The sequence below is a fragment of the Heterodontus francisci genome, chromosome 38 (assembly GCF_036365525.1).
Source record: "Heterodontus francisci isolate sHetFra1 chromosome 38, sHetFra1.hap1, whole genome shotgun sequence".
NCBI classification, from domain to species: Eukaryota; Metazoa; Chordata; class Chondrichthyes; order Heterodontiformes; family Heterodontidae; genus Heterodontus; species Heterodontus francisci.
In genome coordinates, this window is record NC_090408.1 from 13,881,347 (window position 1) to 13,904,480 (window position 23,134).

The window sequence follows — 23,134 nt, forward strand, 5'->3', positions numbered from 1 at the left end:
GTAAATGATGGAGAGGGGTAATGTGAGACTCCACTGTGAGTGTAGGTTGGAGACAATAATATAGCCCTGACCTGAACCTATTATGAGTGATGTTCACAGAATTGCTCCTAAGACACCATGGGGTAGATTTTTTAATCTTTATAGCCTGGTCGTTAAGAATTTCCCAAGCCGAGTGCAGGAAGGAAAGGATCGCATCTCCCTGATTGAATCATGAATTTCAATAGCAGGAAACTTAGGCGGGCTCTGATTCTGACATGTAATCCTCCCAGCCAAATTTTCCTGTTGTGTTCCACCCAAGCTGTTTATTTTTTTTTTATTTAGAGACACAGCACTGAAACAGGCCCTTCAGCCCACCTAGTCTGTGCTGACCATCAACCACCCATTTATACTAATCCTACATTAATCCCATTACCCTCTCACATCCCCACCTTCCCTCAATTCCCCTACCACCTACCTAGACTAGGGGCAATTTATAATGGCCAATTTACCTATCAACCTGCAAGTCTTTGGCTGTGGGAGGAAACCAGAGCACCTGGCGAAAACCCACGCAGTCACAGGGAGAACTTGCAAACTCCGCACAGGCAGTACCCAGAACTGAACCCAGGTCACTGGAGCTGTGAGGCTGCGGTGCTAACCACTGCGCCACTCAGTGCTCAACATTCAGGCGGTAAAGACAAGATTTTGGACCATGTATCACAAGGTAACCTAAACATCAGAGCTAAAATCAGTTATAATGCAGGCATGCTGCAGTCGTTTCTCTCTGTGTGGCTTAGGAATCTCATGTGCCACATATAAAGTTAAATCTATATTCCCATTAATTGTGTATGTCTCAAGCGGTGGAGACTAATGAATCTTAGCTTTCTGATTTAGGCTTTATGCATCACTGATGCAGCAGCACTAAGAAATCCCTTTTCAATTTCAAACAGGATAAATTAACAAATAAGGAACATAAGACAAATAGGACTGAGTTTCTGGGGATTTATGGGCCAGAATGTCAAGACTTGGGACAACCTATGGCTCATAAGTTGTCATTTGGTCACCCTATATTAAAGAATATACAATTCGTTAGTTTTCCTGAAACTCTCAAGTGTGGCAATTAGGTGTGATGCTAATTTATTGCTGTTCAAAATCCCTGTTGCACCAAATCTTCACAAAAGCATGGTAAAATTTACCAACTTACAGCTGTGGAAAATATGTGTGCAGTTACTGGAATAACTGAATGCCATTGAAGAATTTGACAAGCCATAAAAGCAGAAAAAAAGAGCTGCAAAGCTTCAGTCACAAAAATAATTACTTTAACAGGAGTCAGCAACCCCATCTCCTGACCTGTTGTTCTCCCCTATGCCCCTCTTCATTTTGTTCCATCCTATTAAGGACCTCATTTATCATCCAATTTCTAGTTTTGGCCTTATCAACTTTTGCTATTTTTTTCTCCCCATTCTGTTTTAATGCTGCATTCGGTGCTTGCTTGGCTCTGGCTGAAGGGATATGGGGCCTTGACCTGCCTACGCTCTTCACTTCATCCCTGGATGATCAACTATATTTTATCTAGTCGTGTCTTACACTTTATCCCTCCCTTCCAGAAACAAAATGGATTTTCAGAGCGATAATTGACTTCTTAGTTTTCCTTTTGCTTATTGGTTTGTTCTTCCGACTGTTTGTATGTGTTTTCTCATTGGTTGCCATCCGGTCACTTTGCTCACCTTTGATTTTTACATTTTCTTTCATTCAGTTGGCAGCACTCTAAGCCAGAAGTTTGTGGATTCAGGATTTGAGCATAGAATCTAGGCTGATATCTTCGTGCAGTACTGAGGGTGTGCTGCATTGTCAGAACAGCTTTCTAGTGAGATACTGAATTTAGATCCCATTCATCTGTTTAGTTAAACAGAAAAGATCTCCCTATTTAAAGATGTGAAGAGCAGGAGTTCTCCTGGCCAACATTCTTCCCTCAACCATTATCAAACCTTGCTGTTTGGAGATTGGATATTACATCTGCCTACATAACAACAATGGCTATATTCCAAAAGTAAATTAATTGCTTTGATATGATGAGGTATTTCCTGAGATCATGGAAGATACTATATAAATGCAGGTTTCTTTCTTTCGTTACTATGCTCTGATTTACATAGAATCTTATAGTATATACAGCATAGAAACAGACCATTTGGCTCAACAGGTCCATTCTAATGTAACTGGTCCACATGCACCTCCTCCCATCCTACTCCATCTCACCCTATCAGCATATCCTTCTATTCCTTTCTCTCTCATGTGTTTATCTAGCTTTGTCTTCAATGCATCTATGCTATTTGCTGCAACTACTACTTGCGGTAGTGAGTTCCACATTCTGACCAAACTCTGGATAAAGACGTTTTTCCCCGAATTCCCTATTGGATTTATTAGTAACTACTTTAATTAATATTACGATCTTATATTAATTCTGGTCTCGCTCACAAATCAAAACATCTTCTCTATATCTACACTATATCAAACCCTTTCATAATCCACCAGGCCACTCCTCAAACTTCACTGTTCTAGAGAGAATAGACTTGCCTGTTCAATCTTCCTGATAGGTACAACCTCTCAGTTCTGGTATCATGCTGGTAAAGCTTTAATGTCTCTACATTCTTTTTTACAACAATGGAGAGTAGAAGTGTTCACAGTACTCCAAATGTGGTCTAACCAAAGTTCGATATAAGTTTAACATAAGTTCTCTGCTTCTCAATTCTATTCCTTTAGAAATGGAAGCACTGCTTTGCTTTTTTATGGCTTTATTAACCTGGTGTCGCTACGTTTAGTGATTTGTGTATCTGTACCCCCAGATCCCTCTACCCATTTAGACAGTTATTTTCCAAGGAGTATGTAGACTCCTTATTCTTCCTACCAAAATGTACCACCTCACACTTACCCATTGAAATTAATATGCCAATTACATGCTCATTTTGTAAATTATCAATGTCTTCCTCTATTTTATTGTAGTTCTCCTCTGTATTAATTATACCTTCCAATTTGGTGTCATTCACAAATTTTGAAATTGTACTTCCAATTCCAGAGTCCAAATTATGAAGGTAAATTGTTCCCAGCACAATTTCTTGTGGAACACCACTTCCCACATTTGCCAGTCTGAGTAACCGCCTTTAACCCCTACTCACTGTTTTTTGTTTTGTAGCCAAATTGCTTTCCATTCGGCTACTTGTTCCTTTCCTCCAAATGTTCTGACCTTCATCATGAGTCTACTATGTCGTACCTTATCGAGGGCCTTTTGAAAATTCAAATCTACTTCACTACTCTCGATTACTTCTTCAAAGAATTCAATAAGCTTAGTCAAATATGACCTTCCCTTTAGAAATCCGTACAGACTGTTCTTTTTTATATTTACAGTTTCTAGATATTTTGCCATTACATCTTTGAGTTAAGATTTCCTTGGAGTATCTTTCCTACCACCAACATTAAGCTAACTGGCCTACAATTCCCTGGACTTGTTCTAAACATAGGAATCACATTAGCTGTCTGCCAGTCCTCAGGCACTGTTCCCATTTTTAGTCAATTTATACATATATATATATATATATATAAAATGCATATATATAAAAAAGTCAGCTGAATTTTCACTTTGGGGTAAAAACAGGAGCTGGGACTGTTCTGGTTCCCAAACCCTCCCCTGGGGGAAACAATCATTTGTTGCAATTTTGACTGGGGTGCCCCTTAACTGGCATGGAGATAGGCGATTGAACAAGAAGGTGCCTTCTCAGTTGTTTTATAAAAAATTTAATTAAAAAATAGAAAAACCAGTCATGTCACTACTGTGGGGGGGTGAGTGGGAGGGGGTGGGGGAATCCCTCTACAGGATGGCCTTTGGTCGCACCCCTACCCAGGATGGCAGGGAGGACTGGTATGCCTGCCTAGACTGCTAGCACCCCGGCCTGCTGCTGGGTGCCCTCCCCCAGGCAGTTTATCTGCCCACCCATCACATCAGGAAACTGGAGGCCAACTGGAAAATCCCAGTCAGCCTCCTTAATTTACTTTTAATATGGCTCTTAATGAGCCTAATTGGCTGCCTGCAGTGTGGGGGTGGGTAGCCATACTGGCCTCCAACCAGCTGCAGCCAAAATGGCTGACACCGGGAATGGGATCAGGAAACCGGCACGTTGGCCGAATCCAGATTTTGCGGGTCAAATCCCCCTCCATTTCTGACCTCAGTGGGGTGCAAAAATCCTGCCCAGTGTATCTGCTATCTCTCCCCTAACTTCCTTTTAATATGTGTGGATGCCATTCATCAGGACTGGGATTCCATCCCTTCTACGTTTGATTAGTTTATAAACTATCTCCTCCCTTATATTTTAAATGGTCTTTTTTTCTGATCTCGTCATCTAATGTCATACTCACTGAACAGAATTTTCAGATCCTGGCGTGTTCGGGAACAGTGGCGGATGGGCCCCAAAAATCCAGTGCCAGCCAGCGTGCCGTTTTCCTGACTCTGCTGCCGGCATCGGCCATTTTTGCCATGGTGAGCTCAGGCTCCGGCAGGGCTGCCCGCCCTCACAAGGTGGCAGCCAATTAGGCTCACTTATTAAGGAGATGACAGGAAGCCTCCAGTTTCCCAACGCAACAGGGGGCAGTTCAACTGCTTGGGGGCAGGCACCCATCAGCAAGCCGTGGGTGCTAGCAGTCTAGGCGGGCCTACAGGCCCTCCCTGCCTGCCTGGTGCAGGTGCAGCCAAAGGCCACACTGTACTGGGATTCCCCCCTACACCGGTGGCCCAGCTGCCTTTTCTGTTTTTTACATAATTCTTTAAGAAATTGTTGCGAGGGCAATTCTGTGTTGAAGTGCCCTCTCAGTTCCTTATCCTTTACTGCAGCCTGCTGTTCCTCTCAAGCTGGAAGGCCTCTGATCGACAGCCTGCCCACAGCCCTTAATTGGATAGGGGACAGGTGGGGATGTGGTAGGAATGTGGGATTAGTGTAGGATTAGTATAAAATGGGTGGTTGATGGTCGGCACAGACTCGGTGGGCCGTAGGGCCTGTTTCAGTGCTGTATCTCTAAACTCTAAACTAAACCTGCCTTCATGCCATTTAAGGGGGCGTCTCCATGAAAATCCCAGGTCAGTGACCGTTTCCGTCCCGGGGGTGGGTTTGGGTCCCGGAAACAATCCTGGCTCCTGTTTCCTACTCCCAAAGCCAAAATCCAGCTCAATATTTAGTCTCCCAGGTAAACACTGAGGCAAACTAATTATTTAATATTTCTGCCATTTCGCCATTATTACCTGTGAACTTATCATGTGTATCCCTCAGTGGCCCTATCCTTCTCCTGATTTTTCTTTTATTATGCATGTGCCTGTAGAATACTTTACTATTTCTTTTCATATTTGGTGCTGTTTTGTGAACATGAAATTTGAAAAAATTAAAAAGTGTGATGCACAGAGTGTGACATGACAGACAGGAATGGAAGAAATGGAATGCTGCTGTTATTGCATTATAGATACAATTGTGTTAATGTAAGGGACAAAACTTTATTTATTTATCCAAAATACAATTTAGTGCAGATTGTGAGGAGAACTCTATTTATTTATGAGACTGTATGGTCCAAGTACAGAACAGGTGAGCTGGGTGGTTCTACTGAAACATTAGAGCTCCTTTACTGGGAACAGATGCTTGGATAAATATTTTAGTGACCCTAATGAACCACGTGTGCAGGCTCCCAGCATCTTTTGGACTAGCCAGCTGCATTGGACTGTGCTGTAGACCTGGGCACCTGTACTTGATAGTCACTTTAATGGTCCCAAAGACAGAATAAGAGACAAAGTCTGTGAAAAGCATACTGAGTGGGAAATGTACTAAAAGAAAAAGATGCATGAAAAAGACTGGTGTACGGAAAGTAATGAAGAAGCATTGATTGTGAGCAATAGACATAAATAAGAGAATTAACATTGTAGCATAATTATGTTATGTTGTATACAGGATCCGTTGACCAACACTATATATAATTGTTATTTCAGGTTCTAATGTCTCCCACTACTCAAACCTCTCTGTAACAATTCATAAAAGGCTCAGCTCTTCTAACACACTCCCCCCACAAATGCTAATTAAAATGATGAATGATAAAAAGCAATAAGTAAATACGGTAAATTCTTAGCATACCTACGTAGCTCACACTCACTGAGGCAGAAACCGAGTGAGTATTATTGGAAGCCAGACATTTGTACTGCCCCGTCAACTTCTCAAAGGCCGTGTTCACTTCCAGGACTCGTCCCCTGGCCAACATTTTGTATTTAAGTCCAGGGACCATATGAATGGATTGATTCCTGAAATACCAGCTAATAGTCATTTTGTGTTTCGCAGACACTGGACAGCCTAGGAAACAAGTTTGATGGACTAATTTTAGATCAAAAACATATGTAATACATGCAATAAAAGTGTAATGGTATTTCTCAAAAAGCAGACCAACACATTGCACTAAAATTGAATAAAGATTCTTTAAGTATAAAATGCAAATCTACAATACAATTTACATATTATAGCAATGCTTGTATCATGAAGATTAAGGCAATGATATTGTGAACCACAAGTGATAAAAATACATTGATAAGGAAAAGTTAGATTGTATGAGTAGCTATAGCTCATTTCTTTTCTATTTGATCCAAACAATTCCCCAACAAATGCAATGAAAAATACAATTTCTCCCCTCTAACTTGGGTCTGTTGTGCATCACCCTTGTTTGGCCCCAACATTTTGCAGCTGTGCCTTTAGCTGTCTAGGCCCTAAGGTCTGGAATGCTGCCCATAAACCTCTCTACCTCTGCACCACTCTCTCTTCCTTTAAGGCCCTCCTTAAAACTGATCTCTTTGACCAAGCTTTTGGTCACCTTCCTAATATCTCCTTCTTTGGCTCAATTAACTTGTTTTTAAAGATTACATCTAGGATTGCTTTGCTATGTTAAAAGTGTTATATAAATGCATGTTATAGCTGTTGCTGGAAGAGGAAATGATTGGGCTTAGTCGTGGTTTCTTCTTTCATGCTCTCAGACTTACTGCCTTGGCTCACTCGGGAAGAATGGGCACTTTACAGAGGGACTGGAGTGCTGCGAGTATGCATGGATCTGGAACCCATCAATAGCTCTTTCTGGAGAGAAGCTGGTTCAGTAGTGACTAGTATTTCCACTCCAGTTCAATTTAAACAATATTTGTATTATATGGCTGGAAAAATGAAGCTTTTTTCTCTACAATGCATCATGGCATTTGCTTTTCTTTCTTACTGCCACTATGTAAAAGCCATTTACTGAAACCAGTTCAGCTTTCTTTGATCAATAGTTCCATCGGCCAGGTATCTTAGGAAGGAGGTGAAAACATTCAATTCAAATACAAACATCTCATGCATTTTATCTGTAGATACTTTCATTTGGAACTCTTTCTGAGGTTAAGGGACACATATTTAATTCCCTTTGACCTGATCACTGTTAAATAAAAAAAAAGTCTCAGTCTCTCCTGTTCAAATTGGATGATCAGTTTAAAGCCAGATAGATAAACAGATCCCCACATAATAGCTAATATTCAGGGACCGTTTGTTTGGTCCAGTTTACATTGCAGTTCAATGTAGCCGAAGCAACTTTTTGCTATTTTTTAATCTGTTGGGAATCAATGGTTAAACCTGTAATGACTGTAATGCTACAGTCTTTAATTGGTCTGTTCACTAATTCATTTACTATTTATTAAGTCTGTTTGCAGTATTGAGCCTAAACAAGGTCTAGTTAAGTTTTTTTCCCCGAATTCCTTCTGAAGTCGACGAAGGTCACACGAAGATACAGCAAAGAGCATTCTCTCATCGACATGTGTGCTTGTTGCAAGTTACCCAGCTATTGGGCAGGTACAGGCACACTCTTGAGTCTTTGGCAGTGACGGAGTCACTTATGGGTGATGTTGAACCTGAGGAAAGTATTGAGAGTAAAACTAAACATGTTAACGGTGTGGTTCTTTCCAAACTTGCTAAAATCCAACAAATAGAGGTTTTCAATGGTGAGTTCCAGATTGCCAACCAAATAAAGGAGCAAGTTTTTGGGCTTGAGTAATTTTGCCAATGGTCTGACAACACTGGAAACAGCATCTTGATAGAATAATGATCAAGACTGTTGATTGGTGGATGATGCAATTAAATGTAGCCACGCTGGATTTTCCAAATACCTAAATGACTTGCACCGATTTCAGCTGGAAGCCAAGGTCATATTGAATGGCGGAGCAGGCTCGATGGGCTGCTCCTATGTTCCTATGAGACAATGACCAAAGTTTGTCAACTGGTAACAGTAGAATGTCCTCAGTAATAAATCAGTCAATCTGTGGTATTGGATCATCCACGTTTGGAACATTTCTCCCATCACTTGAATTTGATGTGCGACCTGTACTCGAGGCTTCACAGGATTATAGATTTTGTAAAGTAGATAAACTGTTAAAGAGGCAGCAACAATTCTACAGCATTGTTTCTCCAAGATCCTGAGTGGAATCAATTGTACTCACATAGTTGTAAGGTCACCTACAGTCAACCTAATGGCATACATCAACTGTAAGTGCTTCTATTCAATGTGCAAGCTGTCTCCAAAGTACAGCAAAGGATGTTAAATAGGAATGTGCAACATACGAGGTCAACACACAGCTCCTTCATCCAACGCCAGTAACTTTAGATTACAATGATCAGATGGCTGTTGGAGGATTTGGGTTATGACCCACAGATGGCAACAATTCACTGCTACAACCAGGTGCAAAACACACTGTCACAGGAAAAACATTGAATGTGTCTCAATAATGAGTTTACTATCTCTATTGCTTTGGAATATAATAGCCAGGCCAACTGTGCAAAATGTTTGCAATGTACTGCAAAACTACACCAATCAGAAATCTTGTTACAACCAAGGTGGGAGGAGTGCACTGTCTTTTCTAGTCCAAAGTGATTCCTAACAACGCAGCGGCCTGCTGACGTTATGAGTGTGCCAGGTTGCGCACATGTGCAGCTACATCTTGCCAGGACTAAGTGGCGTGTGTGCGGGATGACGTCATCGCGCAGAACCAACGCCATCGTATATCTGCGCCTGGACCATCTTCGCGCATAGCGCTAAAGCATCATCGGGTTTCCAGCCCCTCACTCGACTGGAGGAAGCGGCTGAATGGGACACTTTGAGGCTGGAGCTCTCCCCCCATGGCAACTCACTCCAAACCTCGCTGCTCCCCCCGCACCCGCCCCCCCACCACTCCCCTGTCCGATTGTTCCCCGCTTCACGGCACCCTGCTTTCTGGCCGCTCGCTCCCCGCCACCCACCCCTCTCCAGCCGCTAGCTCTATGCTGCGCCGCTTCCTCCACTCGGCCACTCACTCATATGTCAACCCTTGCAGCCTGCCTTGCTTCTTTGGGCGGCGTGTGGTGACTGATCAAAGTGGCAGCGAGTGGCTGAGAGGAGGGAAGCAGCGTGGCCTAGAGCTAGCGGATGGAGGTGGGGGGGGGGGGGTGCGCGGAGCGAGAGATCGGAGAACGGAGTGGCGCGAGCGGAAAAACAACGAGCCAGGGGAGTGGGGGGGGGGGGGGGGGTGGGGTGGGGGGGTGGAGCAGCGAGGTCTGGAGCAAGCAGCTGAGGGCGGAAAGCGGCCGGTGGGGCGGAAGCTAGTAGTTGCATTTGGGTGAAATCAGTCCTGGTCAATCATATAAATGAATCACAATAATGATTTGGCAGCACATTTTATACTCTGTCCGATTTTCTTTTCCATCAATCAAGGTGCCAATTCACTATCTTCCAATGGAAATTCAATCAAAATTCCTTTTGTATTTAATAGGATCACTGGAATATTAAATGGATCTGAGGATTACAGTTAGTATCCTATAACTACATAGTAGCATATTACTGGGCTTCCATCCAACTTAATGTAAGGTTAGTTTGCTGGAACGATCCAGCCATTAGCATTTCCTGTGATAAATTGAGCAGCGCCATCTTTAATCCTAGTAGCTGCCTGAACATCGCAGACACTGACATTCCAGTTCAAGAGCCTGCATTTGTGCATGTGCAAGTACTGCACCACCTAGTGGGTGCATTGTCAGCAAACACAGCCTTTCTAGTTCCACTTCTCCGCAGGTCACAACATATACTTTTAAAATGTTTACCCAGTTACCGATTCAATAAATCATATAATCTACTCTTTATCCCAGAATAAAATACACCAACCAGGTTTCTTTAATAAACAATAAAATTGTCAGTTTATTATCAAACAAGACTTATCCAGAACTGAAGCAAAACGTTAACACAGATTGAGATATGAAAGTTCCTTTTTTAAATCCCACACACAGGGCTGGATTTTACCACCCCCCCGATGTCGAGGGTTATGTCGAGGGGGCCTGGAAAATATTTCCAGGAGAGGCCCGCCACGAGCCTTGACACCAGGGAGGCCCCACCCCCTATTACCAGCGACGACAAGGCCTTGCGGCAGCCTCCCCGCCACTCAGTGATGGAGACCTAGCTAAAATATGTTAATTGATTTAAATAACATGAATAAAGACTTACCTTGTAGTGACGCCCATCTCGCTCTGATATTCCGCCGACTGCCAGAATTCCCACGCCTGGAGAGCCGAGGCGGAACATTGGTGGAAAGCGGGGAGGAGTGAAGTTTTCAGTGCGGGGCGGGGGACAGAACGGCAAAAACTAATGCGATTGGTGGAGGGGATGGTAGGAAGGGGTTGAGGGTTAAAGTAAAGAAAGTTTGGGGGGGAAGGTTGGGATCAAGAGTTTACTTTTTTGGGATGGGAGAGGACAAAAAAATAAACTGATTAGTCATTGTGGGGGGTGGGAGAGGGGATTGGAATTGTGAATAAATGGCTAATTTTATTTTTTTTAAAACTGTGACTTTAAAAATTTAAATGACACAAAAGGGCCTGAAGCCTTTTAAAAATGGTGACGGAACCTGTGCGGCGGGGCCGGACGTCGTTGCTGGGGATGGAGCTCCCACCCCCTCTACATCATCAGGGGTGGGAGGTCTGCCCCTTCCATGTAAATGAGCCGCTGAGCATATCTCGCGCGTGTGCCTCGCCGCTGTCAGCCCACAAACTCACACACACTGAAAAAAATACAGAAATTCTCTCTGCAGAGCTCCATTACAAAAAAAAAGACAAAAAAATACTTTGGCCAAATACTTGCTAAAGTATTACAGAAAATAGGAGGAGATATGGAAGGATGTCAGTCATCCCTGTTGATCTGGCGTCCGGGTATATGGCGACAGGTCACTGGAATCTTTTCTAAAGCAGTTCTTTCAGGCGGCATGGAGAATTAATCTGGCAGGTTTTCCCAGCTTTTCAGGAGAGATGCAGCACCAGGGATTTTAGCTCTCTCACACTAGATCTTTGCAGAGTGTCTTCAAAGAGGTAGAGAAAGAGGTGAGCTGGGTGTTTTTTCCTTAGCAAGTTGATCTCCAACTGTCTTCAAAACAGTTCACATCCCAGCTGAACCAAAACAATATCTCAGAAGTGAAAACACAAACAGAAAGCCAACCTCCTGAGCTCCATAAACCTTGACATGTGGCTTCTCTGTAAACATCTTCCCCAGGTCACCAAGGTTTCTGTTGTTTATTGAGCTTAAAGCACATGATTTCCAGAAAAGGTTGTTTTCAAATAACAACTCAGTGTCCTTTCAGTGAACTGTCAATAACAAAACAAAATCCAGCATTTATAAAATATTCAGCCTTCCAACGAATCCATCTCCACAATTTGAACATGAGTCCTCAATAAATACTTAAAAATATAGAAGCATTTTCATAACAATCTCCATACTTCAGCATCAAAGAAAAAGGTACAGAATCATACAACGGGGAAGGAGGCCTTTTGGCCAATCGTGGCTGTGCTAGATAAAGATGACAAAGCACCTGAGCTGCATGCACCTGCAGGATGTGGTAACAATGGCTAAAGGTGTTAAGGAAATCTTCTATATCAAAGTGAGAATCTTCATGTGTTAATCTGGCTGATAGAAGAGGGAATTTTCCTCCACACAAGATCAGGGGGCAGGTTGTTCAACCTTGCCCATCTAAGAGCGAAGTCCAAAGTACGGAAAGTCCTCATCAGGGAACTCCTCTTTGCTGACGATGCTGCTTTAACATCTCACACTGAAGAGTGCCTGCAGAGTCTCATCGACAGGTTTGCAGCTGCCTGCAATGAATTTGGCCTAACCATCAGCCTCAAGAAAACGAACATCATGGGGCAGGACGTCAGAAATGCTCCATCCATCAATATTGGCAACCACGCTCTGGAAGTGGTTCAAGAGTTCACCTACCTAGGCTCAACTATCACCAGTAACCTGTCTCTAGATGCAGAAATCAACAAGCGCATGGGAAAGGCTTCCACTGCTATGTCCAGACTGGCCAAGAGAGTGTGGGAAAATGGCACACTGACAAGGAACACAAAAGTCCGAGTGTATCAGGCCTGTGTCCTCAGTACCTTGCTCTATGGCAGCGAGGCCTGGACAATGTATGTCAGCCAAGAGCGACGTCTCAATTCATTCCATCTTCGCTGCCTCCGGAGAATACTTGGCATCAGGTGGCAGGACCGTATCTCCAACACAGAAGTCCTCGAGGCGGCCAACATCCCCAGCTTATACACACTACTGAGTCAGCGGCCCTTGAGATGGCTTGGCCATGTGAGCCGCATGGACGATGGCAGGATCCCCAAAGACACATTGTACAGCGGGCTCGCCACTGGTATCAGACCCACCGGCCGTCCATGTCTCCGCTTTAAAGACGTCTGCAAACGCGACATGAAATCCTGTGACATTGATCACAAGTCATGGGAGTCAGTTGCCAGCGTTCGCCAGAGCTGGCGGGCAGCCATAAAGACGGGGTTAGAGTGTGGCAAGTCGAAGAGACTTAGTAGTTGGCAGGAAAAAAGACAGGCGCAAGGGGAGAGCCAACTGTGTAACAGCCCCGACAAACAAATTTCTCTGCAGCACCTGTGGAAGAGCCTGTCACTCTAGAATTGCCCTTATAGCCACTCCAGGCGCTGCTTCACAAACCACTGACCACCTCCAGGCGCTTATCCATTGTCTCTCGAGATAAGGAGGCCAAAGAAGAGAAAATCATACAGAGTGATGACAATCTTTGAACTACATGAAAAGTTATAGATTCTGTGGTTGTGTTATTGTAGATCTGGACGAACTACTCGGTATCGAACTAGGCACTGGAAACACCAACGGCACATCCTACCCTGTCGACCCTGCAAAGTCCTCCTCATCTGGGGACTTGTGCCAAAATTGGGAGAGCTATCCCACAGACTAGTCAAGCAACAGCCTGACATAGTCATACTCACGGAATCATACCTTACAGACAATGTCCCAGACACTGCAGTCACCATCCCCGGGTATGTCCTGTCCCATTGGCAGGTCAGACACACCAGAGGTGATGACACAGTGGTATACAGTCAGGTGGGAGTGACCCTGGGAGTCTTCAACATTGACTCTGGACCCCATGAAGTCTCATGGCATCAGGTCAAACATGGGCAAGGAAACCTCCCGCTGATTACCACCTACAACCCCCCCTCAGCTGATGAATCAGTGCTTCTCCATGCTGAACACAACTTGGAAAAAGCACTGAGGGTAGCAAGGGTACAGAATTTACTCTGGGTGGGGGAATTTCAATGTCCAACACCAAAAGTGGCTCAGTAGTATCACTACTGTCAGAGCTGGCAAGGTCCTGAAGGACATATCTGCTCGACTGGGTCTGCGGCAGGTTGTGAGGGAATCAACAAGGTGGAAAAATGTCACTCTCACCAATCTATCTGTTGCAGATGCACCTGTCCATGACAGTATTGGTAAGAGTGAACATTACACAGTCCTTGTGAAGATGAAGACCCCGACTTCACATGAAGGATACTGCCCATCGTGTTGTGTGGCACTATCACCATGCTAAATGGCAGAGATTCGAGACAGATCTGGTAGCTCAAAATTGGGCACCCACGAAACGCTGTGGACCATCAGCAGAAGCACAATTGTATTCAACCACAACCTGGGTGGGGGACCTTCAATGCCCAGCAAAACCCTCACTCTACCATTACCATCAAGCCAGGGGTCAACCCTGATTCAATGAGGAGTGCAGGAAAACTTGCCAGGAATAGCAGGAGGGATACCTAAAAATGAGGTGCCAAACTGGTGAAGCTACAACACAGGACTACATTCATGATAAACAGCGGAAGCAGCATGTGATAGAAAGAGCAAAGCGATCCCCAACGGGTCAGATCAAAGCTCTGCAGTCCTGCCACATTCAGTCATGAATGATGGTGGACAATTAAACAACTAACTGGAAGGACCCCAAACATCCCCATCCTCAATGATGGGGGAGCCCAGAATGTCAGTGCCAAAGACAAGGCTGAAGCATTTGCAACCATCTTCAGCCAGAAGTGACAAGTGGATGATCCATCACAGTCTCCTCTTGAGGTTCCCAGCATCAAAGATGCCAGTCTTCAGCCAATTTGATTCACTCCATGTGATATTGAGAAATGGATGAAGGCGCTGGATACGTCAAAGGCAATGAGCCCTGATAACATCCTGGCCATAGTACTTAATACTTGTGCTCCAGAACTTGCGGCACACATAGCCAAGCTGTTACAGAACAGCTACAACACTGGCATCTACCTGAAAATGTGGAAAATTGCCCAGGTATGTCCTGTCCACAAAAAGCAGGGCAAATGCAATCTAGCCAATTACCGTCCCATCAATTTACTCTCGAACATCAGCAGAGATGGAAGCTATCAAGTGGCACTTACACTGCAATAACCTGCTCACTGATGCTCAGTTTGCATTCCACCACGGCCACTGGGATGATAAGTGGCAAGTAACATTCGCGCCACACAAGTGCCAGACAATGACCACCTCCAAAAAGAGAAAATCTAACCTTCTCCCCTTGACATTTAACGGCATTACCATCGCTGAATCTCCCACATCAACATCCTGGGGGTTACCGCTGGCTAGAAACTGAACTGGATCAGCCACATTAATACTGGGTCTAAGAGCAGGACAGAGGCTGGGAATTCAGTGGTGAGTAGCTCACCTCCTGACTCCCCAAAGTCTTTCCACCATCTACAAGGCACAAGTCAGGAGTGTGATGGAATATTCTCCACTTGCCAGGAGGAGTGCAGCTCCAACAACACTCACGAAGCTCGACACCATTCAGGACAAACCAGCCCGCTTGATTGGCACCTCATCCACCACCTTAAACAGTCATTCCCTCCACCACTGACACACAATGGTAGAAGTGTGTACCATATACAGGATGCACTGCAGCAACTCGCCAAGCCTCCATCGACAGCATCTTCCAAGCCCATAATCTCTATCTCCTAGAAGGACAAGGGCAGCAGATGCATGGGAACACCACCACCTGCAAGTCCCCCTCCAAGTCACATACCATCCTGCCTTGGAACAATATCGCCGTTCCTCCACTGTTGCTGGGTCAAAACCTGGAAATCCCTTCCGAACAGCATTGTGGGTGTACCTACACCAGGTGGACTGCAGTGGTTCAAGAAGGGGGATCACCACCACCTTCTCAAGGGTAATTAGGGATGAAAGAATAAAAAAAACACTGCATTGATTTTCCCGACCCACTGTCTGGACTGAATAGACACTGTAGCTCTGTGCCTGTCCTAAATTTCCTCTCAATTGATGCCAATAACTGAGGGCATACCCTGGTGCAGGCCAACTCCTCCTGGCTGAGCATGGCACTAGAAAACAGGGCTGAAAACCTCAGCTTGACATCTGAGAGGCCGACAGCTGAGTTCTGGCCATTGACCTGGAGAGCAGCAGATGATGGCTTCGAGTTGTACTGTGAGCAGCAAAAAAGACTTTAAATTTACCTTGGGGCTCCTCTTCAACTTTTGCTGCCTTATTTCCTCAGACCGTCTGATCTGAGATGAGTGCTGGCACAAGCCCCCACTGCTCAGGATTGCGGGTGCCCTAGACCCATGGCCGTGAGAGCAGGAACTTGAGGAGGAAGGACTGGGAAAAGGAAAGGAAAGGATTTTCATTTATATAGCACCTTTCACAACCTCAGGACCTCCCAAAGCACTTGTAGTCACTGTCGTCCTTTAGGAAAACAGGGCAGCCAATTTGCGCACTGCAAGATCCCACCAAACAGCAAGAAGATACATAAGCAGATAATCTGTTTTTGGTGATGTTAGTTGCAGGACAAATTTTGGCCAGGACACCGGCTTCAACTAGTGCCGTAGGATCTTTTCCGTCCATCTGAGATGGCGGACAGGGCTTCAGCTCAACAACTCATCCAAAAGGCGGCACCTCTGACAGTACAGCACTCCTTCAGTACTAGACTGAAATGCCAGCCTAAATTATGCATTCAAGTGTTTGCAGTGTGTATTGAATTCATACCCTTCTGATTCAGAATGGAGAAAGCTACCACTGAGCCAAAGCTGACACATAAGAATAACTTCCATGCCTCAACATCACAACATCATTAAGCCTGTGCCTATTGCAAGTGTTGACCCTGTTCATTTTCCCTTAAGAAACTCCAAACAATGCAAAGGGGACAGGGATCCACACAGCGGACTGAAACACTCTTTTTCATCCATTCACCCAGTGATTGGATGCCCCGGAGGGGAAAAGATCAGTAAAATTGCCTCCATTATGTTCTTAGTATAAATTTGAAACAAAGGCAGCGTCAGTCTTAAAATACACTGGATCTTAATTATAATATTCAAAGAACATAAGAGTGGTGTTATAATAACTCCAGTGCAGTTGACTGTTGACATTTTGAAATGATCTAGCAAATCACTCAATTGTACTGAACTGTGCCTTGCTCGCAACATCCACATCCCAAGAATGAATAATTAAAACCTGGCAGCACCCTCACAGCTGCATCTGCAGACAGAGGTACTGCTTCCAGGTATATTGCAATGCTAACATATCGGATTGGTGTTGCAAAGTTGCAAACAGAGTAACTTTCCTCATAACTGTCTCAGGGAGCAGCACCTCGACTCCAGGACTATCAAACAGGGGCAGTTGCTAGCCTCCTCCAGTACTTTGAGATTTGTGCCTGCATATTGAATTTCCTTTCCCTTCATTTTTGCTCACTACTGCTCCCCTTTATATATTGGCAACAACTGCCAATGTGCTAAAATGCTTTTTAAGTCTTTCCAAAGTGCACAAATACATTTGTTCCTCGATTCTGTCACTTGCCTTCAAATGTTCCCATCAGCAACACAAAATTATCCAATCCCACCACAAGGCTATCTCTCTGTATATACCCAAGTCTGTAATTGGAGCTTTGCATTATATGGAAATAGGCTTTGGAGAATTGAGTGCTATTAGCTAATTACCTTTCCATCTAGATATGCATCCATTCTTAAATATTTAGAACTAATTTACATCAAAGATTGCCCCAGTGTTACAAACTAGCTGCATAAGTTTTTCCCAGAGGTTTTCGAGACATTTATTTCCATAGAGGCAAAAAGCTTTGAAAGTTGGATTCTAAAAACAGACCAGTGTAATTAGTAGACAGAAAGGTTTAGCAATTAATTTAATTAATTGTTCCCATAAAGTACATTGACAAATTTAATATTTTTAAACATAAACCATTGAAAGCAGGCCGTCACTGATGCACTGTACATTTTGGAGAAAGAGAAACACAAACCCACCTATACGTAACACATCTCCTTGTTTAACTGTAACTGGCGTGCCAACCTGCGATGCCATTAAGACCCGCTTTCTTCCCTTGATTTGACGGATTGCCGCAGTTGGAAGAACATTTCTTGGCTCTAAATGAAAATTTTAAGTAAGAATCTGTTGAGAGATTTTTTTCCATTATCTTTTTCGTCAAATTTCATCTCTAACTCTCCCACTCTTGCTTCTTGGTACAATATTCTCTTCTTCACCAGGAAGGCCAAGGCAACAATGTGCTCCATGGGACATTCTCTATGACATTTTTCTGGCTGGCTAATAGGAGGTGCACTTTGACAAAGAATCAAACTGTTGCAGATACTTTTCTCACTAACTTAGATGGAACAATCTATTATTGATCAATTTACATTTGCAAAATGCTCCATTTAATAGGTCAAGATTCCAGGTCAATGATTGTTTTCCCCAGCAGCTGAGATGGGTTTAGGACCTGGAAACAGTGTCAGCTCCTATTTCCTGCCCCCAAAGCGAAAATTCAGCCCCATGTCTCTACCATTTTAGTCCTGCCATTCTGCTCTTCTGGAGATTACACAGGGTATAATCTGTCCAGAACTCACTGACACGAAAGTCCATCTCAGAATCACATGGCATAAGCACAAATATATCGATATCATAAATAAACTAGTAATATTTCAGGAACATTTCATAGCCTGTAGTTGAGGGACAACAGATATTAAGGCCAATTTTCCTAGTTGCGCAAAATGCAGTTACTTATTCAGATGTTACAATAACAAAGTTTGGTGGATCAGGTCATTATCTTGGTTTGGATGTACCCCCAGTAAAGCCTGCTTGCACCAGGCCTGCAGCAGCAGCAATAGCTTCCATTGTTGGGGCCTTTCAGTGCAGTAGCGGCTATAGGGAAAAGACGGTACTTAGCCTTTCAGATCTCGCTTGCTCTGCTGCTAGAAAACCTCAACCACGACAGCCCCTGCTACTACCGCAGTCCTCACAGACCAAACTATCTGAGAAGAGGTAGGTGAGGTGGAGTTGCCGGGCCCAGAAACCCCAGAACTACACAAAAAGGATGGACTCAACATCATGGGTCTTATGTAATAACAGTTATGTAGTTATGAATGTTACATCATTAATTCAGTGACTTCCTGAGGCTCAGTGGTTTTTTAAAATTATTTTATTAAACTTGTGGGGCTGGATTTTGTTCCCATCCCGATGGTGGGTTTTGTGGCAGGGGTGGGAAGGGGGTGGGGGCTCAGGCGGAGAATCAGGGCAGAATTGTCCGCCATGGAACTCAACGCCAGGAATCCCGGTTCCGATTCTCTCGGGGGCGGGATAGGCCAACCATGACCTTTCCGCCCAGAGGCCAAATAAGGGCCTCCTCCTGCCAGCTCTGGGATCTTAATAGTGGATTTGCCTTGGAAAATGAGGCACCCTCCTTGTTGGCTTGGTAGGGAGCAACCTTTGTGGGCAATTTGCGGCCCACGGAGAACCCAAACCGGGAACCACTGTGCCCCCCCAGGACCCCGCTCCTCCTGGACCGAACACTCACATCCCCACCTGCTTCCGGGCTGGGCCCGGCAACTCCGCCTCTTCTCCGGGGTTCCAGCGCTGGGCCTGGGTCCAAGGCCTCTGCAGTACCAGCAGTGGCCACTGCTCCTGGTGGCGCAGACGATACTGCTGAACTTCTGGCCCTCTTGACTGGTCGGCAGCTTTTGGTGGCGAGATTCCCGGCCCTTTAAAGTCTTTAAAGGGACGGGGATCCCGCCTCCTTAAACTTTGACTCCAAAAGACCGGAGGATTGCTCCAGGGTTCTGAAAAAAATGCAGAGGCAGGGTTCCCACCGACTTTCCGTCCCGTGCTGGGATCCCTGCCTCCTGCACAAAATCGAGCCCATTGTTTCCCCTTTCTCTGTTCTATCACTGCATACATTGTCCATGGGTAAGTGGGCAGGTGATTGATTTGATCCCCAACCCTGATCCAAGTCTCTGCTAATACCACTTTAAAACTGGCCATTGTAAAGCACATAAGAGTAGTCTGGGAATGACTTTCCGTCCGATTTGGTCCAGTGGATAATGGATAGAATTAGAATTAGAATTAGAACATTACAGCGCAGTACAGGCCCTTCGGCCCTCGATGTTGCGCCGACCTGTGAAACCATCTGACCTACACTATTCCATTTTCATCCATATGTCTATCCAATGACCACTTAAATGTCCTTAAAGTTGGCGAGTCTACTACTGTTGCAGGCAGGGCGTTTCACGCCCCTACTACTCTCTGAGTAAAGAAACTACCTCTGACATCTGTCCTATATCTATCACCCCTCAACTTACAAACCGATATCCCACCATATTGCCTATATTTCCTTTTGTAAATCATGGCATGCTGCACGAAGTAATAATATGAAAAACCTACCAGCTAGTTTAAGAAATGTGGATACAGTTGCTTGTCCAATATTATTTGTGGCTATACACACATAGGTTCCACGATTTCTAAGTGTCACATTCATCAGCACCAGAGAACCATTCTGAAGCACAACAGAATTGTTACCCAACAAACCACCTTTCTTTTGCCATGTAACCTTTGGTTCAGGCACACCTGTTGGCACAAAGAACACATTACTGACTCTCTAGGTACTCTAATAAAATCTCATGACACCATGTTTCTAAGGAAAGTATTTCTCATGCAGTTCTGAAGAAAGGTCATCGACCTGAAACCTTAACTCTGTTTCTCTCTCCACAGGTGCTGCCAGACCTGCTGAATATTTCCAGCATTTTCAGCTTTTATTTCTCATGAAATTCATATTTACAAATGTAGGTTTCTATTTAGCATCTTAATTCACGCTGCGTTTTAACAGCATGTTATAGAATGGAACATGACCCAAACTCACTTTTTGCTCAAGTTGCACGGAATATGATTTTAAAATGCAATTACTTATGGTGATATTAGCAGTTAATATGTTCTTGTAAGTATGAGACAGACTAATGCCATACAAATTTGTGAAGCATTAAAAAGAAAGACGTGTAATTATACAGTATTTTCACAACCTTAGGATGTCCCAAGGTGAAGTACTTTTGAAATGTAGTCACTGTTGTAACATAGGTTAATCAGAATGTTCAACAATCTGATAGAGTTCTTCGAATTATCAGGGATTTTAGAAAGGCAAATTGGAACAAAACTATTTCTATTGGTTGGTGAGTCAGTAACTAGAGGGAATAAATTAAGATCAATGCCAGAAGAACAGATGGAAAGGAGAATTTATTTTCTGCAGAGGATAGTTAGGGGATAGAGTGCCCTCTCAGAAACAGTGGGGGAAACAGCACCCATATTAGCTGCTAAAAGGAAAGTAACTAAATATTGAAAAAAGTTTTTTTTAAATGATACTGGGAAGGTGGAGAGGATGAAACTAATTGGATGGCTCCTTCAGAGCGATGGCACAAGGCTCGATGGGCTTCCTTCCGTGCTGTAAAATTTTACAATTAATTAAACATATAATACAAACTCTTTTCAAAAAAATGTTGCAAAGAATCCCAACTGTTTCACTCACCTTCAACGGGACAAGTAATGGTGATCATCGCCCCGAGTCTGGCAAATAGAGCACTTCCAACGGGTGCTGTTAAATGCCATGTTGTAAGATTTGTGACATTTTCTCTGGAAAATCTGATGACCGGGGTTTCTGGTAACACATCAAAAATCATAATTTGCATAAATTACAAAGTTGAAACATTATAATAGATTAATTCCATGAGTGGTCACTTATACTCCTGTACAATGAGGCAAATGCAAAGTTAACTGTGCTTATTTAAATAAAAACAGAAAGATGGCCAAAGCAAGCCTTTACAAGGCTCAGCAATCCTTTAAATCCAATCTTTGAATTGAAACAGTAATGAATATAATTGCTGCTCTGCAGTTACAGGTTGCTCTTTGGAGAAAAATGAACATGTATCTCATTTAATAACTCACAAAGAGGCTGTCCCTCCAAAATGTCCATGCTTGCTCCACATACTAGGTGCTGAAGTATGAACTATCAACAACAACAGCATGCATTTATATAGTGCCTTTAACAAAGTAAAACTTCCTAGGTGCTTATCTTTGCCTAGACTTGGCTCACATCTCAGTGTCACATTCAGTATCTAGTTAACATCGCAGCTCTGACTGAAAGTCCACTCACCTTGTAGTAAGTTTCAAAATAAATGAACTTGTGGAAGTTTACCTTAAGCATGGTCCTGTACACTGACTATACACTGTTCTGAAGAAGGATCACTGACCTGAAACGTTAACTCTGCTTCTCTCTCCACAGATGCGGCCAGACCTGTTGAGTATTTCCAGCACTTACTGTTTTTATTTCCGATTTCCAGCATCCACAGTATTTTGCTTTTATACACTGAGCTATGTCGGCTGTGGTTCTAAGAGCCACGTTGTGTAGCAGTTCCAAATGTGCTGCTGCTTTTTACGCACAACCAGGGTGGCTTTTATTCACAGACAAAAAGCCTGTTCCCAAGAACCAAAAATTCCAAGAACATAGAACATAGAACAGTACAGCACAGTACAGGCCCTTCGGCCCACGATGTTGTACCGAACCTTTAACCTACTCTAAGATCAAACTACTTACATACCCTTCATTCTACTATCATCCATGTACCTATCCAAGAGTCGCTTAAATGTCCCTAATGTATCTGTTTCTACTACCACCGCTGGCAGTGCATTCCACGCACCCACCACTCTCTGTGTAAAGAACCTACCTCTGACATCTCCCCTAAACCTTCCTCCAATCACCTTAAAATTATGCCCCCTGGTGATAGCCCTTTCCACCCTGGGAAAAAGTCTCTGGCTATCCACTCTATCTATGCCTCTCATCATCTTGTACCCCTCTATCAAGTCACCTCTCATCCTTCTTCGTTCCAATGAGAAAAGCCCTAGCACCCTCAACCTTTCTTCGTAAGACATGCCCTCCAGTCCAGGCAGCATCCTGGTAAATCTCCTCTGCACCCTCTCTAAAGCTTCCACATCCTTCCTATAATGAGGCGACCAGAACTGAACACAATATTCCAAGTGTGGTCTAACCAGGGCCTTATAGAGCTGCAGCATAACCTTGCAGCTCTTAAACTCAATCCCCCTGTTAATGAAAGCCAACACACCATACACCTTCTTAACAACCCTATCAACTTGGGTGGCAACTTTGAGCGATCTATGGACATGGACCCCAATATCCCTCTGTTCCTCCACACTACCAAGAATCCTGTCTTTAAGCCTGTATTCTGCATTCAAATTCGACCTTCCAAAATGAATCACTTCACACTTTTCCAGGTTGAACTCCATCTGCCACTTCTCAGCCCAGCTCTGCATCCTGTCAATGTCCCGTTGCAACCTACAACAGCCTTCCACATTATCCACAACTCCAGCAACCTTCGTGTCATCGGCAAACTTGCTAAACCAGCCTTCCACTTCCTCATCCAAGTCATTTATAAAAATCACAAAGAGCAGAGGTCCCAGAACAGATCCC

The 23,134-nt window shown here is 44.0% G+C and overlaps 1 protein-coding gene across 5 annotated transcripts in view; it reads right to left on the minus strand.

Annotated features, from left to right (window-relative positions):
- adamtsl3 (ADAMTS-like 3) overlaps positions 1-23,134 on the minus strand; it is a 723,872-nt gene that overhangs the window by 46,170 nt on the left and 654,568 nt on the right. For 4 of the 5 annotated variants that reach the window (XR_010969700.1, XR_010969699.1, XM_068017732.1 and 1 more), the window contains exons 23-26: positions 21,179-21,307; positions 20,047-20,229; positions 17,640-17,759; positions 6,135-6,347 (exon numbers count right to left, since the gene is read on the minus strand). Coding sequence is in view for 3 of the 5 variants with exons in the window: in XM_068017732.1 (XP_067873833.1) it covers positions 6,135-6,347; positions 17,640-17,759; positions 20,047-20,229; positions 21,179-21,307 (645 nt within the window). In the remaining 2 variants the exon portion in view is untranslated. The remainder of the gene's footprint in view (positions 1-6,134; positions 6,348-17,639; positions 17,760-20,046; positions 20,230-21,178; positions 21,308-23,134) is intronic. The other variant, XM_068017734.1, reaches the window with a different exon arrangement.